Below are 19,257 nucleotides of genomic sequence, written 5' to 3'. Positions count from 1 at the left end.
TTGAGAACATTTTAAAGTTTGAATGGTTGTTCTACGTGAAAGTAGGGAAAAGTAGTTAAGTTTCAAAAACAAGCAAGTTTTAGCAGAATTGCGGAAGTTTCCCATTCATTTCAATGGGACAAATTAAGCTTAATATTTTAAAAAGTATAATAGTATAAAATACCAAAAGACATAGCCATCATTAGCAGAAATAGCAGAATAGTTTAAAATTTGAACGGTGAAAATCGGCTGAAAATTGTGGAAGTAGATCCACGGCGAAAAGTGTACGGAAGTCCCAAGAGGAACTCAATAGTGTGGATGCCTCCAGCATCCACACAATAAAGAATAAAGAGAAACAGGAACTCAATAGTGTGGATGCTTAAAGCATCCACACAATAATAATAAAGTAGAATAATAAAGAATAAAGAGAAACAGGAACTCAATAGTGTGGATGCCTAAAGCATCCACACAACTACTTTCTCAACAGAAAGGCTCCAGCCAACCAGGAAGTTTGAACCTGGAATCTTTCTGCAGTAAAACAAAAGTGCTAACAAAGTGTTACACTATCGTGTTTCTTACTACAGGGAAAGCAACACTAACACAATGTGATAAAACTTTAACGCCTAGTGTAAATTTGTTTTAATTTAGCAAACTTGTGTTACAAATATTAAAGCAAGCATGGTAATGTAGTCTCCCTGTAGGTGCCACTGAGGTGAGTTACTCCCCTGTTATGGTCTCCTCTCATATGGGCACTGGCTCTATATAGGATAGGGTGGAAGGGATTGACCTGTCTGTACTTGCTGAGCCAGAGCAACATGAGGTGAGATTGTGCTTGCAGAAATACAATTCTGTTTTCACGGCCCATGATGGAGACCTGGGCTATACTAACCTCATCTCCCACAATATACCACTACCTAATAATACAGCAGTCAGGCAGCAACATAGACGCACCCCGACATCCAGTATGAGGCTGTGAGTGCCCATATTAACCAGCTTTTGGAGGCTCAGGTAATAAGGGAGAGTAGCAGTTCCTCTCCAATTGTACTGGTCTGGAAGAAGGACGCAGAAGATGTTTGGGGAATCAGCAGTGCCAGTCACTGCAACTGTCAGCCGCAGCCACTAAAGCTCCTGATTTTCAACTTCGTGTGCCACAGTCCACCCCCTTATCTCAATCACGGACTGGACCTATAATATGAATATGCTCCCCATAGAACGAGTGTTGGCTCCCACTACAATTTACTACAATTTACTACACTACAATTTAATTACACAGCAAAGCAAGACACTAGTAGGCAAAGTTCTTTATGTTTCCGTGCACAGGAGAGAACCGGACAAGCGCCGTTCCTTCGCTTGACCCCAGATGCTCTCATCCGCTCTCCCGTAACACTGCTCTTTTATTGAGGTCACATGAATATGCATAGGTCCATTAACATATGACGTATACATACACACAAAGAGTACCTTGCCTGTGCGCGTTGTGTAAGTGTGTGTGTGTGTGTGGGGGGGGGGTCAGAGTGTGACCCCATAAATGACTTCCCTAAACCTGCTGGTCTGGAAGTCCAGCAGTTCATCTAAACAAAAGGCACTTAGCCTAAAACAGATATAGATACGTTTATTCTACCATAAAACAATAAGACAAGGTACGACCTCTCCCATGCTCCCAGAGTGCTCTGGAATGCACACAAAGTTTGCAGACTATTAAGGATCAAACCTCTACCAATCTAAAACTAATTATAAAACTTTAAGCATATATGGGTAGATATTTCTAAGCATAAATGACAATCCACTATATAAACCTAACATTGACAGTCCTACATTCTATCACACACATATATGCGAAAAGTGAGCGCGAGGGCCCTCGGTGCGCTTGCTTGCTGCTGCTGCTGTGCTGAAGTCTCACACACAGCCTGTCGAAAGGGGGAGGGGGTGGGCTGCTTACAAATAAAGCACATTTAGTTCATAATATTGTAAATCCAAGCGCATGTATTCATGTAATAATTATTTGTCCTGGGTTGTGTGAAATCCCAGAAAAAAACCCCTATACAAACCAAATCTGTGCACTAAGGTGTAGGTCTATTAGTCTATTGGTTCATGTTGTGGGGTTGGGTGTTGATACTGGAGAGCAAAGTTACTGATCGGAGGTGAACAAGAAAACGTCAAATGAAATAAGGTCCTCAGTTTAGAAAAAAAAGAGAAAAGAAGAGGAGAAATGAGCAAAAGACACAGGTAAGCAGATGTGTCTTTGGAAGATGGCAGGTATTATGTATCCTGAAACAAGATAACATTCACTAGTAGGGATTGGGAAAACTTCTGTTTACCTTTGTTAGCCACTTGCCCATGATAGTAAACAGTAGACAGACACTAGACACTGATGTGGCTTGAGTGTTCGCCCAGGGCGCCAAACAGGCCAGGACGCCCCTGGTCAAAGTCTCCCCTGCCAGCAAACCATCCAGAATGTTTACCATTGAGAAAGCCTTCACAGGTGATGATCTAGGTTTGGCTGAACATTCATACCCTGTGATAGTACTTCAGCAGAAATATAGAAAATTGAGAAGAATTCTGTTTTTTTATTCTAGTTAAATAGAATGTTTTTTTCACATCTACTTTTAGGTTTTAATTTCGTTTAGTTTAGTTGAAGTTAACTATAATAACCTTGGCACTGAGACAATATATACTTGGAAATATATATTTGGTGATGCTTTTACTTTAAAAATTAAAGTTTATATATGTATATATCTTGTATATGTATAATTGTATGATCAGACACAGTCCAGCACCACAACCTCCTTAACAGTTCACAGTTTATAGTAACTTGTCATTGCAGTTGATGAGATGTGTGGCAGTTAATATGGCCAACATATTAAACACAGATGTCAAACTGTGTGACTTGGTTCTACCACCTTGCCTCCTTTCCTGTAAGTCAGGACGAGCACTGACTTACAGGAAACAGCGTAATGTTAATGATGAAACCTAAACCACCAGCATGTATAAGATATTTGCAGATATTTAACAAATAGAACATAAGTTCCTGGCAAAAGCCAGCCATAATTTGATAACAAGCCTACACACAGAATAAACATATTATGCGACAGCAGCTCTGCACTGGCTGATTTACAAGATACAAAATACAAGCAGTGCTGTGAAAAATTAAGCAGATGCCATAATTCAATAACTTGTAAAACAACTTTCTGAGGCAACTACTTGATATAATGGTTTTCTGTCAGACTTTATCAGTCTCTCATAAGTCACATTAGAGGAATTTTGCCCTGCTCCTCATTACAATGTTGCTTCAGTTCATTCAGATTTGTGGGCATTTGTTTCTGCACAGCTGTCTTAGGGTTCTACCACAGCATTTTAGTTTGGCTGAGGTCTGGACTTTGACTGGACCATTGTATTACCTTCTTTTATCCTTTTTTTTCTTTTTCACACATTCTGTTGTAGATTTGCTGCTGTGCTCAGAGTCCTTGTGTTGTTGCTTGTCCATATTTTTAGCCAAGCTTTATCTTTCTGACAGATTGCCTCACATTTGACTCTATACCTCTCTGATGATGTTAATTCATTGACTGCAAGGTGCCCAGGTCCTCAGCTCAAATTATCACCCCTTCACCACTGTACTAGACAGTTAGTATAAGGTGATTGTGTCAATAAGCTGTGTTTGGTTTGTATCAAATGTGGCACTGTGCATTATAGATAAAGATCTCCATTTTGATCTCATCTGTTCAGAGCCAGCCCATGGCATAAGGCACTACTGAAGATTTCTGTAGCAACATGGTGAAATGGCAGGAATTTGCCTTGTGTCTTTGAAAGGGGAAAACTATTAATAAGACAGAAATGGCCCTCCTGAAAGCAGGAAAGAATCGTGTTCTCACACACTTATTCAGCAATATTCAGTCATGGGCAAAACGGAACCTGGCAGTGAGGGAATCTGTTTACACATTACATCATCCCAATAATGAGAACTTGTTAAAAGCAGTGAAACTGATGGCTAAATTTGGTCCCGTATTGAGAGATCATATGAGAGGAATTGACAGTGGAGCAGAGCACATCATATATTTGAGGAAAACAATTTAAAACTAGTTGATAAAGCTGTGTAAATGATAAAATACTGAACACACTGATGTTAGAAATCATAGATTCTAAATACTGATATATAGACACACACACACACACACACACACACACGTATCATTTAAGGTCTTCGTTTATTTCTTTGTTTATTTCTTTTGAAAAACATTTAAAGTTATTAACAAAGTCATACAAAAAAGTTTGACTTCTGTATGCTTTCACATGACTATGATATATATACACAGCTGATATATGTTTATATATATATATATATATATAGATATATATATAGATATATATATACACACACAGCTTAAGAACAGATCCAGTTTCAGTGGTGACTTAGCTGCACAAACCACATATGAGTTGTGTGACTTCCTCAGAACATAAAGAATAAACTGACACCTGTGATACTTTACCACTTCACACAAGCTGTGCTGCAGAGTTGAGGTCTCAGAAATAATCCACATTCTTCCATGCAATGGACGAAATATATGTCAATGTTAAACCAGCACCTTCAACATATCACACAGGTAAGAAATGAGTGACAGAAACAGGAAAATATTGTTATACACTGTTATAACCTTTTTAGTTAATTTGGTTTAATATGTGCATATTTTGGTTTGTAGTGCATTTTAACCTAAATTGTCTTAGTCTTCCAAGGCAGTAGATCGGCTTTGACTATCTACTTATAGTTTTGTTTTCATTGTCCAACTTGCTGTATTTGCTCAATCCAACATGAAAGTTGACTGAAATGGGCAATTTCTTGTTGAAAAGTATTATATATGCTTAATTTTGCATTACTTTCAAATATAACTAAATTCTATGCAGAAATTGTCACAAGTTCGCTTTTGCAGTGTGAAGTATTTTTTTTAGTGTGTGTTCAAATTCGGGAATTTACAAGACGGCTTGGATTTAAAAAACAAATAAAATAAAACAATATTTTAACTGGGCAGTAGTATCTGTTCCAAATTACAAATCCTGATTCATTTTGATCGTAAAAATAACGAATGAGAATGTTATCAAGCTTTTATCTTTAAAACTTTTTCAGATATTCATGTTCAAACATTATTTCAGATTTTAATATGCAAAATGAATGGCCTGTATTTGTATGAGGGGCCGTACAAGCCAAAATTCATTCTTTCACTCTCACACACATACATTCTTCTTTCACACACATATATATTTTCACTCTCACATACATACATTTTCATTTATGCATTCCTACATTTTGTTCTCATTTACATGCATTCAATATGCATTTAATCTCACAAATAATATATGTATGTAAGCAGAGAATGCATACATGTCAGAAGAAAATATATGTATGCAAGAGAATAATGTATGTGAATGAAAGAGTATAGTGGAAACGGAAGGAGTTTAATGGAAACGGAAGGCTGGGTGTCTGTACCGCTGTGATTGGCTGAGAAGCACGCGCGGGTCACTTTCAAGTGTCTGACAGCATGGAGGGGGGAGAAGAAACTCGAGTTCTTCAGCAAGCTATCGGGGTGTTAAGAAATATTTTATCATCTCCTAAAACGGTCACATCGTTGTCCTCGTCACTTGATCGAGAAGGGACGGGCTCAACTTTTTTTTTTACGTGCGCTCAGAATAGTGGCACAAAAATAACACCATAGTTACCCACCAGCTGACCGGGTGATCACTCGGGTTAAACATAATATATAAAGCTCAACTGACAAAAAATCACCGACTACACCACCAGGTGTTATAGGAAAACCATAAAGCCTTTGAACTAAAACAAACGCTGTTGTGACAGTGATGTACACTGTCTTGTTGGTATATATGCATGATTTGTATCACCTTCATGTTTCCAAACCGATACCATGAGCAGCAGCTTTTACAGCTCTGGCTCCAGCAAACATCAGCTGATACTAGAAATTAATTTTAAATAAATTCTAACAGCTTATCAAGCTTGAAAGTGCTGCTGTTTAGCGCGACATCCGCTGGTTTCCTCTTTCTGGCGCAAAGTGGGCGATAAACAAACAAGAAAGACAATCAGCTGATCATTGATCAGTTTCATGATTGAAGTAGCAACAGGAGAGGGAGGGAGGGGGAGAGAATGAGGGGAGAAGAGGCAGCTGTGCAACGTAAAGACAGAATAACTCCAGCTTTGTCTTTTTTCATTCTAGCTGAAGTACGGGACTAATCGCGTTGTTTTTCCTCTCAATACGGATGTATTGTAATTGGTCCAGCCCAGAGTTGATCATGACCAATTGGCTAATCCACCACCTTTCATTGTTTATACCATTACAAAAACAAACAAACATAAGAATGAAAAATCACCATCTGTTATATTGTGGTTTTGTGGCACAATATAACAGCGTACACAAAGAGTTGAGCGCGCACGGGGAGAAATGTTGAGAGCGTGAGCGCAAATACAAAAACTGAGCGAGAGGGGCTGCTATTGTATGTGTGTATGGATAATAGCAAACACTGAAATACATTTTTTGCACGCGGCAATGAATTTTGTTCGCTCAAATTCAGCTTTTCTTCGCTCAAAATAAATTTCTCCTCAAAATGCAACACTTGCACCTGCAAACTTTTTTTTACGTGCGCTCAAATTTTTTTTACGTGCGCTCAGAATAGTGGGACAAAAATAAGGCCATAGGTAACAGGCATCTCCGAAAAGAGCACTTATGGAAATATGTGATGTCTTGATGAATCAAGCAGATATTTGAAGTTTACACAGCACCATTCTCGCATGAAAATATCTTAAAAGTTTATTTTGTGACCTATGGCGTTATTTTTGTGCCACAAAACCAGCCAATCACAGACTTGGATGCAAAAATATCTGATTGGCTGTTCTGGTCTCCAATCGGCTCGAAATGACGAAATGCAATATCCCAGAATCCATTTCGTCCAAAACTCAAACGAGGCAGTGGCAGAGAAGCACAGAGTGGCGGAGTTTGAAATATTACTCTTTCTGGGTTACTGTGGCGTTATTTTTGTGCCACTATTCTGAGCGCACGTAAAAAAAAAAGTTGAGCCCGTCCCTTCTCGATCAAGTGACGAGGACAACGATGTGACCGTTTCAGGAGATGATAAAATATTTCTTAACACCCCGATAGCTTGCTGAAGAACTCGAGTTTCTTCTCCCCCCTCCATGCTGTCAGACACTTGAAAGTGACCCGCGCATGCTTCTCAGCCAATCACAGCGGTACAGACACCCAGCCTTCCGTTTCCATTAAACTCCTTCCGTTTCCACTATACTCTTTCATTCACATACATTATTCTCTTGCATACATATATTTTCTTCTGACATGTATGCATTCTCTGCTTACATACATATATTATTTGTGAGATTAAATGCATATTGAATGCATGTAAATGAGAACAAAATGTAGGAATGCATAAATGAAAATGTATGTATGTGAGAGTGAAAATATATGTATGTGAGAGTGAAAATATATATGTGTGTGAAAGAAGAATGTATGTGTGTGAGAGTGAAAGAATGAATTTTGGCTTGTACGGCCCCTCATATATTTGTATAGCGCTTTACTTAGTCCCTATGGACCCCAAAGCGCTTTAAACTACATTCAGTCATTCACCCATTCACACACACATTCACACACTGGTGATGGCAAGCTACATCGTAGCCACAGCTGCTCTGGGGCGCACTGACAGAGGCGAGGCTGCCGGACACTGGCACTATCGGGCCCTCTGACCACCACCAGTAGGCAACAGGTGAAGTGCCTTGCAAATATGCAAAATGAATGTATGTGTGTCTGGATCAGAAAGTCAGACTGGCTTTAAAAAGGTACTTTAAAATGTACTTTTTATAGTATTATACAAAAGATTAATGGGACAGGAGTGCGAAGGCCTTAGAATTTGTCTTTACGATTTCTTCAGTATTAAAATAATTAAGTTACAAATATCAGTATTTCCACTGCTACAAACAAACATAACTGTTGATATTTAATTAGACAAACATTTTTCAAATTATAAACATGTATGTTTTAAACTGCACTTAGCAATGCCTTTGAAAGAGTCCAGAGGACTGCTGTGTTTAAGATGGCGCCGGTGTGTACGGCAGGCCGTCCTCCTTCTCCTCTTTGTCCTTATTTTTATCCTCGTCACTGCTTTCGACTCCTTTTTCTCAACTTTTGCATAGTACTACTCATTCTTGTAATATTATGTTCATCTGGTGGCAACACACTAATTACCTAAAACCGACAAACGCTTTTGGACCTTCGTTTCTGTCAGTCTCATGGCTCGGACTCACGATGGACTTTAGGAGGTGCCACTCTAACACGCTCGGTCTCCTCCACCAGCATATCCTGCCGGCGTTTACCCACCCTACGCAAGAAACACTACAGGAAGCGGGGTAAACGGAGCGGCATTCGTGTCTGCCTTAAGGCTTATTTTCGAGCACAGGCCATGGCTAATCCATATGCTACCACGGACATTCTACCTACCTCTTCCAGCTCCCGGCACCGCTTTTCTGTTCGATCACTCAGCCATCGGTGGATTTGCTTCGTTGGGCAGCAAGTCTACCCTGCCCTCCCAGAGGCATGCCTACCTATTCGGACCTGGATATCGCCTTCTAGTGGTGGTGTGCACCGCAACAGTCTAAGCCATCTGCGCCGTGCTACGAGCAGAGACACAGCCCCTATGATGCGGATGGCTCTACTGAATGTAAGGTCACTGGTGAACAAGACTTTTATCTTAAATGACTTCTTCCTCTCTTAGGGGCTTGACATCTTGTTCCTGACAGAGACATGGATTCGCCCTGATGAGTCCTTCTCCTTCTCGGAGCTTCTTCCCCCTCACTGTGCCTTCTTTAGCTCACCTAGGCTTACAGGAAGAGGTGGCGGCTTAGCCTCAGTTTTTAAAAATATACATAAAGCTTGGCCGCTGCCTTTGCCTACCTATTCTAGCTTTGAAGTTCAATTGCTGGAACTGGTCGATTCTTCTAAAACCTTGTGTGTTGTGGTTTATCGACCGCCGAAGTATAATACATTTTTTATTTATGATTTTACTGATCTGTTAGGATCTGTTTTTGTTAAATATGACTGTGTTCTTATTACTGCCGATTTTAACATTCATATTTGCTGTAAGGATGACCTTTTAGCCACAGACTTTCTTGCCTTAACTGACTCTTTTAACCTTGTCCAGTGGGTTAATGGGCCAACCCACTTTAAAGGCCATACCCTTGATCTGTTTTTTTCATATGGGCTGGACATTTGTATTAAGCATACTGATAATGTTGGGATCTCTGATCAGTTTCCAGTTATCTTTGATGTTGATCTGTGTAAGATTGAACTGTGTCCTGAGAATCCCCGACGCCCTATGCATATAATTAATTCTGAATCGGTGACCAATTTTTCTGTGGCTTTCCTCAACTCTGCCTCTACTACTATCTTTGACTGTTCCAAACCTCATACGGTTGACGACATCGTTAATTCTTTGCTATCCACGTGTTCTTCTATTCTTGATACTGTAGCACCGATTAAAATGAAATCCTCTAGAACTCATTCTCAACGTTGGTTTAACGATTCTACACGTGCCCTACGTATGCCGCCATGCTGAGAGGAAATGGAAGAAAGATAATCTCCAGGTATCCTTTGATATTTTGCATTCTAGCCGCCTGGAGTTTCAAGTTGCTGCTAAACTTTCTGTGAACAATTTCTAAATTACTTCACTGATAAAATTCTATCTCTCAAATCCTCACTCCCCCCAGTGGTGAGCCCTGCTCTCACTGGAGAATGTGTATCAACTTTTCATCAGTTTGAGCCGGTGTCACTCTGTACCCTTAAGCAAATTGTCGAACAACTGAAAAATACTAATTCTGCACATGATTCTCTCCCGCCTCGCATTGTGAAGGATGGCTTTGATGTAATTGGGCCCAGTATCTTATTTTTAATGAATTCATCATTGTCTTCTGGCTATGGTCCCTCTGTTTTTAAACATGCTGTAGTGCAACCTGTCATTAAAAAAAGCTGTCTTGACCATAATGACCTTGTGAATTATAGGCCGATCTCCAAACTTCTGTTCCTCTCCAAAATCTAGAGAAGATACTTCTCTCGCAACTCCAGGCTTACCTGGATGTGCATGATATCTGTGATAAATTTCAATCTGGTTTTAAACCACGCCACAGCACCAAAACAGCTTTGCTGAGAGTCCTTAATGATCTTCTCTTAATTACTGATGCAGGGTATTCTGCTGTATTAGTCTTATTGGATTTGTCGTCAGCCTTTGATATGGTCGACCATAAAATGTTATTAACGAGGTTAGAACACACTGTGGGCATTCAGGGTGAAGCCCTTAACTGGTTCAAATGGTACCTCTTGAACAGGTCTTTCTCTGTTACCTTGGGTACTTATTCTTCCTCAACTGCATCCTTATGCTGTGGTGTGCCCCATGGCTCTGTGCTTGGCCCAGTGTTATTCTCATTATATATGCTCCCCCTAGGCTTAATCTTTGAAAAATATAACATTCCTTATAAGAATGGCTTCCGGGCAACTCCTTTATCCTAAATGAAAAGAAAATGGAAATTGTGGTGGACAACCATATCCTCCGGGGCCTATTAGCTGATACCCTTGGTTCCTTTGCCACTTCTCTCTCTGACACGGTCAGTAACTTAGGTGTCCTGCTGGATAACTCTTTTAAATTTAACAAACAAGTGTCCTCTGTAATCAAATCTAGCTTTTATAAACTGCTCCTTATTTCTAAGGCTAAGCACTATGTTCCTCATAAAGATCTTGAAAAGCTCATTCATGCTTTTGTGACCTCTAGATTGGATTACTGTAATTCTCTCTACTTTGGTCTTCACTCTGCTCTCCTTCATAGACTTCAGCTTGTCCAAAATGCTACAGCTCACTATTAGAAAGCATGCCTCTATCACCCCCGTTCTAGCTGATTTGCATTGGTTACCCATCAAATATCGTATTGAATTTTGTATTGTATTGTAAAGCACTTTGGTGTACCGCTGGTTTTTTAAATGTGCTATATAAATAAAGTTATATTGTATTGTATTGCACTTACTTTAGGTTGCTGCCATGTTGTAACACCGTTTAATGCAGTAACCTGAACCTATCCGTTATAGACAGGCCATCTTTGCACTAACATGCCATTCTATACTGTCATGTCTGTTGCGGCAGACGACATGGAGTGAAGCGAAAGTAGAAAAAAAACAAGATGATGAGAATGGAGTAAGGAGATGAACAAAAAGCGAGCCTTTATTTTGGGGCTGAACAAAACAACAAACAAAAGGCCAAGGTAGACTGAGATAAAATAGCAAAACTACACTGGGAAAAAGCTAATAAAACATGAAACATGAAACTAGGAACCACAAATCAGAAAAAAACAGAACCTTGGAGACACGAAGGAAGGTAACCAGAAAAACCAATAACAGACAGAGGAAGACAGAAGACTAAATACACAAAAGGGTAACAAGAAAATGAGGGCCAGGAAGGAAACACAGCTTTGGCTAATCACACACACACACTAGACCAGGAGGAAGTAAAACAGAATACACCAGTGATTCTTAAAAAATGGGCCGCGAGTCACACCTTGAGGGCCGCAAAAAATGTTTAGTTTTACACCTGTGGGCCGCGAGGGCCACGGGACATCATAAGTTATTAAGTGAAGAAACCAGGGACTCCTGTTATCCATGAAAATGTCAGTTACAATACAGCTTCCCACCGCTTGGGGGGAGTTGTTTAATTTGCCTCAATAAGCAAGCAGAAGCAGACACTCTCCCTACTGTTTGCAGTTATCAAAAGATATGAAGAAGTTCTTAAAATACAAAAATGAAGATGAAAGTGACAACCCCCCCTCTCAAAAGGCAAAATGTTTGCACAAGTACAACCTTGACTTCCTGAAGTATGGGTTTGTGAACGGAGGAAACGAAGCGGACTTGAGAGCCGAATGTGTGGAGTGTGGGCTAATGCTATCCAAGCACTGAAGCCTTCGAAATTAAAGCGCCATCTCGAAAACAAACATCCCACGCAGGCAACAATACTTCAAGATAATACTTCAAGAGAAAAGAAAACAGTGCAGATGCAGAAATAGTGTGTTGTGTCACTGACTGGTAAATGTGCTTTAAAAGCTAGCTACCTTGTATCCAGACTTGTGGTACAGAGTAAAAAGTCTTTCACTATAGCAGAGGAATTGATTTTGCCTGCCACTATACATATGTGCCATGAGATGATTGGAGAGGCTGCTGCAAAGAAGCTACTGACCATCCCACTCTCAAGCCACCGTATCACAGACATGGCCTTAGACATACAGCATCAGCTTCTGGAAAGAATAAAAAGTAGGATCATGACATGTATGAAATCTTAGAGGCCTATTATTAGAATCATTAGTGTATTTTCTTATTAGTTATATCAGTCAAAATTATACCTGGTTATATTCTCCACAGTAGCAATTAAGCATGATTAACTATCAGCAAAATCACATATTAATTATTATTCTGTGTTTAACAATTATAGTATGATCAATATTTCTTTTATTCAGAATCATGTATATTGATGGCTTGGAGACACATCTCTTATCTTTTCACATTCCTGCAGCCACAGAGACTAATCTGCCACGGTCGAAGATGGATTACATCTGTACACACTACATCTAGGCATTAGTACAGACATACAGAATAAAAATATATACTATTAAAAAAATACATGTAGATAAACTCTGTTTAGCGCTCTGTATGTCTTCTAATATAAAAGGGTGGATGTGAAAACCTTTTATCCTCTCTCAGATGTAATGAGAGGTAAGCTGGGAGGACTTCAGTCGCGTTCAATCCCAGCTTTCTTGACAACCTCTCCTTTAAGTTATACAGGTTACCTGTCCTAGCCAGATATGGCATAATTTGAGTTCCATTGCTGATCCAAACTTGATTAAATGACTGGCTTCAGGACCAAAATTAGTAAGTCAACATCGGACAAACTTACAAATTCTCTCGCAAAATGGATTGCTCTGGACTGTAGACCACTATCATTGGTAGAAGATAGGGGGTTAGAAAATGTGGTACAGATTCAGATGAGGAAGCCGTGTGTAACAGGCCGTGTGAGTTTGTACAGAGCAGAATCCACCATCAGCGAGACAGACTGCCTGCTGCAGTGGTGGTCCAGTCAAGTGGGGACCCACCCACAGCTGTCTCCTTGGCCTGCAAGTATTTGATTAGTCCTGCCACTTCTGTCCCATGTGAGAGACTGTTCTCACTTGCAGGTCACATAGTAACAAAAAAGAGAGCTGCCTTGAGCTCTGAAAATGTGAACAGGCTAGTTTGTCAAAGTAACTGGCTGCAAGAGACGGACAGTAAATACGAATGAAGGTATTGTGAGTCAAATGGGTTTGTTATTTTTGCACTAAAATGTTCGATGACCACACTGTTTTAGCTTAATGTACAAAATAATGTTGGCTAAGGTTACTCAGAGTTTAAAGGTGAAGCTGTTCAAATAAACTTTTATGTTTCTGCCTTATTTTTTAAGAAGAAAAACTGCACTTTATGTTGAAATGGAAATGCAGTTTAAATGCTTCCCCCCCCAATAAATTAAAAGAGCTTGAGTTTACAATATTCATGTCCATGTCTATTATTTATTTTGTTGTCCACTAAAACCCTTTAAAATTTAAAAAACATTTGTGCTTTGGGGCAAATTTTCTTGTGCGATTAATTGAGATCAATTATAAAGACTCTAATTAATTAGATACATTTTTTAATCGAGTCCTACCCCTAATATATATAATATATAATAAAGAATAAAGTATTTAAGGTCTGTCTGTAACCTATACAAGACTATTTTCCTTCTTAATTGGAAAATTTTTTGTTAAGAATTTGAAATGTTATTTTTAAAGAGAAGTTTGACTTCTGTGGCCTTTCACAGGACTACAGTTTATACACAGCTTGAGAACAGGTGCAGTTTTAGTGCTGGGATAGCTGCACAAACCACATATGAAATGTGTGACTCCTTCACAAAAAGAACAGACTGAAACCTGTAATACTTTACCACCACACAGCTTTACCACATGACCTGTGCTGCAGAGCTGAGCTCTCAGAAATAATCCACATACTTGCATGCAATGTACAAAATATATGTCAATATATTTCAAAGCCAAACATTTCAAACCTTACAACCCAGCACCTTAAACAAACAATATAGGTAAAGAAGAGGTGACGAAAACAGGAAAATAGGTATTTAAAATCTATTTTTACTGTTGTACATTTTATTGGATTCCCTGCCTTTACTTTCTTTTTTTTTAAGGTCGAAGGAGCTCTAAGAGGAGTTTCTATTTAGGGGTTATTCTCTGTCTGAGCCTGCTGAGTGTTTTCCTGCTGGTTACACTGATCACTCTTGGTTTCTTCTGTGAGTTGCATTTTTCATTAATACTTGCTCTACTGATCAGCCACCATCAGCCACAGTGAAACTGCAAACATTCAGTTCAATTCAATTCAATTCAACTGCCACTTCTAATGAATGTTGACAAACAAGACTAAAAACATCAATATAATGAGACTATAGCAACAGTAGTTCCTTACTCTCATACAATAACTTACATATTTAACATGTTTCATTACCTGGTGGCAAATTTTGACCATATTTTTGTTTAGCTATAAAATCTGAAAACCATGACATTTTTGTGTCTCAAAAACATGAATATTATTTCTCTTTATTTCAGACCATAACTGCTTATATGATTCAGCTAAACAGTTGTCAGAAATGACTAACCAACTTTCCTTCATGGGTGAGGAGAGAGACGTTCTGAATGCAAATCTCTCTGCTGTGAGTAACAATCTTTCTTCCATCACTGAGGAGAGAGACCGTCTCAATACAAATCTCTTGGCTGTGAGTAACCAACTTTATTCCATCACTGAGGAGAGAGACCTTCTGAATGCAAATCTCTTGGCTGTGAGTAGTGAACTGTCTTCCATCATCGAGAGAGACCTGCTGAATGAAAAGACCAAAGAGCTAAAAAGGCTGCTGTGTTTGTCCAATCAGAGTGAGTCCGTGTGTGAGCTGTTGTGTGTTTTACTCAGAAATTCAATAATTTAGTTTAACAAAATCAAACTTTATTATAGGAATATTTATTTATATGGTCAGTTTTGTTTAATCTCTGCTTGTCACTATAAAGCTGCATTGCAGAAGTGCTTATCACAAATTCACGTTTACAAAAAAAATCTGATTGGTAAAATAATGATAAAATACATTCCTTCCACAAACACAAGAAGATGTTAGATCCAGTTATCCTACAGTTTCTGATTCTATGAGTGTTACCCTAGTAGGCAATGCTGAAACTAACTGAAGCCAGGGTGGAGACTCGACTAGCTCGAGCAGGCCTACATCAGGATAACGCTGTCTTCTGATGATGCAACTAACAACCCTGATAATTAAGTACAGTTAAAAGCCACACCCGTTAACGGCAGCTCTCCTCTGTCAGGTCCTTGGTCTTGAAAAACTGACTATTTTATTACTTTAGTGGCCACAAAAATAGGCCCCAGGAATTTGTTAATTTTATTTTTTTATTTTCTTCCAGATAAAGCATGCCCTGCAGGATGGAGCAAGTTCAATTGTAGCTGCTATCTCCTCTCTGAAAGGTCTACTTCCTGGGATGAAGCCAGAAAGGACTGCAGAGACAGAGGAGCAGATCTGGTGGTTATTGACAGCCCAGAGGATCAGGTACAGTATTTATGTATGTGTGTGTTGTTGTGTTTGTAAATGAATATTGAAATTTAAACTCATAACTTTGTATCTAAATGACTCTTCCCATGCTGAACAAAAATATGAAAAAAATTAAGCTAAGAAGTGGATTAAAACCTCAAAAGACTCGTCTGTTAGAATCGTAAAGTTTGCAGATGACATGACATCAGACTCATTGAGGACGGTGATGAGCCTGCATGCAGACGTGTGGTTAAACACGTCTGCATGCAAGCGTGTTCAACCACATGCCTGTATGCGTAGGTTGTTCTGACTGTGCTGCAGTCAGAAAAAATATGCTCAAAACTCTAGAGGAGCCGCTCTTCATTACTCCACCTTCAACTTACTCAAATGCACTATGTCTGCTGTGAAAACCTTCAGGTTTCTGGGATCCACCAGTGGTCGCCCACTGTATACATTATAATCAAAAGGGCCCAGCAGAGGATGTACTTCCTGCATCAGCTCAGGAAGTTCAACCTACTTCCGAAGCTGTTGATCCATTTCCATTATTTGTCTGTTGTCTGCTCATCCAGCTCATCCATCACTGTATGAGACATGTCACGGGTTGCTTAGAGGATCCACTCGCAGGACTCCTGGGTAGCGTTCACACAGAGATAGTTTATTACAAATCTTCACCGAGTGTATGTATAGACAGTGCGGGGTTAGTGCTATATACAAGACGTGAGGGGCAGGGGTCCAGGGCTCCAGGGAAAACGGGGAAACCACACTCGTGCTCCAAACAGCCTCTCTCCTCTCCACTAGCAACCTGTCACTCCTTCCACACACCACACGGGGAAACACGGGAACGGGTCCGGGGAATCTATGAACAAAGGAACACGTTAAGTCTCAGAGACAGAGGCACGGGAAACTTGAGCTGGGTGTGTACTGACAGAAGCCTTCACAACAATCCAGCGTTGAACAACTGATCTCCTCCTTCTGATATACCAGCTGGTCTGATGAGGCCCAGGTGTGCACAATCCGAGAAGGCGTGGACCAAGGGCGTGAACCCGCCATGAGTTCCGCCCGGCAAAACAGGGGAGAGAGGGGGAGAGAGAGGAAAAAGAGGAGAGAAGGGGGGCTAGGAGTGGAGTGATGCTGTTCAGCGCCTTGCCGATTCCGCAGGCCGTGACAAGTCATCTGTACAGTTTCCACAGGCCGTCACTCTGATAAATACTTAAAACACTTACAGTGTGTCTGTACTTATATATAAGTACAGACACAATGTGACACTAGTTAAATATTATCCATCCCTTATTTAATCCATAACTGTATTCCATCATCTTTGAACTCTTGCACCATAAATATGCTATATTGGTAGTGTTATTATTGTCTGTATTGTGTTGATGTCATTTTGTCAGTATTGTCTGTTGTTTATTCTGTCATGTACACTGAGAGCAAAGACATAGCCAAAAGTGAATTCCTTGTATGTGTGCACATACTTGGTCACTAAAGCGATTCTGATCCTGTTGGGAAATATATTGTCAGGGATATATTCCTGAAACTGCTGGATAAACAGACACTCACTCAAGAACGAGATCGCACAAAGCTCTTTGTTGCACTTGCCACAAGGGAAGCAGATGCCTCCGAACTACTTCAGCTAGCTTCTCTCTGCAGGCTGCTTTTATTGGTTACACTCATGAATATGCATTTTACAAATACATGTGACATTACTGAGCAGGCATATTTGAACACCATCAGTGTCTGTATTCTGTGTGTGTGTGTGTGTGTGTGTGTGTGTGTCTTCCTGCCACACAATATATGCTTACATCTGTTAACCACATTTCCTGGTTATCCAGAGGTCATCTCCCCACACCCGTATACGACTTAACTTTAATGGTTCACCATATACAAGCATAGGCGAGCCCCCAAATAGCCGGGAGTGACCATTCCTCAGAAGATAAAGAAACCAGGATCTCATATGGAATGTGCCTGTAGTTAAACAGCTACAGCTAATTACCTCCCCAAGCATAATAGATGTGTAGGGGAGGAACAGAAGAATATCTAACCATGCAGTTTAAGGCATGGTTTACAAATTTAAGTAACACAATGACAACATTTAACAATTTCAATCTAACATATATCTTCAGTGCAAAAGAAAAATGTAACAAAAAATATGTCAAGAAGTTGAGAAAACTCTCATTTTAGTGTTGGTTTGGGACTTTTAAAGGGCATGTTTTTCTAAAACTGGGATAAACTGCTTAGACTACAATTGTGATTTTAAACTAAAATAAAATGTTTGGGGTTTTTTTTTATGTTAAACAGACTGCCCTCTCAAATATTGCCACAACAGAAGCTTGGATTGGTTTAAATGACAAAGAGCAGGAGGGAACATGGAAATGGGTAGATGGAACTCCACTGACTCTTATGTAAGTGTTCAGCTTGGTTCAGTTTATTACTTTTATTAATTTTCCAAAAGATATTTGTTAGATCTGTAGATACAATCAGCTGTACCCATACTGGTGATCGTCAGTGAGTTAAGCCAAACTGCAAGGCCAAAAGCTGTGTGATGTGATGTGTAATGTAAGTAATGTGTAATGTGTAATGTATTTGATATGTAAGATGACTTGTTTTGGCCACATTGGGGGTAAAACAAGTTATTATAGTCAAGACATGATATCTCTGCAGGTTTGACTGTGTTTGACTAACTGTATACTTTGTGTAGGCTCCTTTAACAACCACCATGTCCTGAAAAAAAAAATAATTTATTGGTTATCTGAAATTTTGCAATCATAATTTACAGTGTGCTTATCAAAGCTTCTATCAAAGCTGCTGATGGAAAAGTTGGCTTACAAAACCCCACACACCCACACCAAATGTCAAAACGTTTGCTTACTAATAATAACATAATGTTGTTTTCACAGACCTGCTAGAAACTGGCAAGAAGGTAATCCTGATAATGGTGGTGGAAGTTCACATTGGGGTGAAGAGGACTGTGTACATGTCAGAACTGATATGAAGAAGTCCTGGAATGATCGCTCATGTTCAACATCTTTTAAGTGGATCTGCGAAAAAAACCCATAGAGCCCCTGTGCAGTTTCTTGAAGATGATCTAATTATAATTGCTTTGCAGATTTAGCTGTGATTATAACATAGTTGTTTTATTCTATCATAATGAGGCAATTTGTTGTAGCTAAAAGTGTGCATTTTTTTTAATGTCAGTGAAGACTGGGTCAGATTGTTATCAAACGCCTGTGGTTTTTATTATTCTAGCATTCTTTATTATTCTAGGTATTATTAATCCAGTATTTGAAGATTTGATTTTTGTGTTAATTGAATTTTTTTAGATTCTAATACATTCTGAGTTTTAATTTTGTTATCATTATTATTATTAGTAGTAGTAGTAGTAGTATTAGTCTTTGATTTCAGTTTTTACGTGATGCTTGTTTGCTTTGTTCATACAAAATACGAAAACACAGAAATGCAGGTTCATTTATATTTTTCTTTTTATCTATATTATATCACTGTATATAGTGACATGAGAGTTTGAAAAACCAAACAATTAATAATTACATCTATCTGTGTATAAATAGTCATGTCTCCCTGTTTGTTTAAA

At 39.3% G+C, this 19,257-nt stretch overlaps 1 protein-coding gene and 1 long non-coding RNA gene across 2 annotated transcripts; one reads left to right on the top strand and one right to left on the bottom strand.

Annotated features, from left to right (window-relative positions):
- Positions 1–4,498: 4,498 nt before the first annotated feature.
- Positions 4,499–19,041, top strand: LOC106097345 (CD209 antigen-like protein E). Its single transcript, XM_019352402.2, has 6 exons — positions 4,499–4,577; positions 14,274–14,375; positions 14,689–15,009; positions 15,544–15,686; positions 17,967–18,070; positions 18,566–19,041. Exons 1-6 carry the CDS (start codon positions 4,526–4,528, stop codon positions 18,723–18,725), a joined length of 882 nt encoding a protein of 293 aa, XP_019207947.2. The 5' UTR covers positions 4,499–4,525; the 3' UTR covers positions 18,726–19,041.
- On the bottom strand, positions 16,270–16,723 carry LOC112844116 (uncharacterized). Its single transcript, XR_003216715.1, has 2 exons — positions 16,595–16,723; positions 16,270–16,524 (listed from the first exon to the last, which is right to left on the bottom strand). It is a non-coding gene; the product is annotated as an uncharacterized LOC112844116 (long non-coding RNA).
- Positions 19,042–19,257: the final 216 nt, after the last annotated feature.

Source organism: Oreochromis niloticus, linkage group LG16, assembly GCF_001858045.2.
Source record: "Oreochromis niloticus isolate F11D_XX linkage group LG16, O_niloticus_UMD_NMBU, whole genome shotgun sequence".
In the NCBI taxonomy this organism is placed as follows: Eukaryota; Metazoa; Chordata; class Actinopteri; order Cichliformes; family Cichlidae; genus Oreochromis; species Oreochromis niloticus.
Note: the sequence above shows the minus strand (reverse complement) of the source record. Positions and strands in the feature narration are given on the sequence as shown.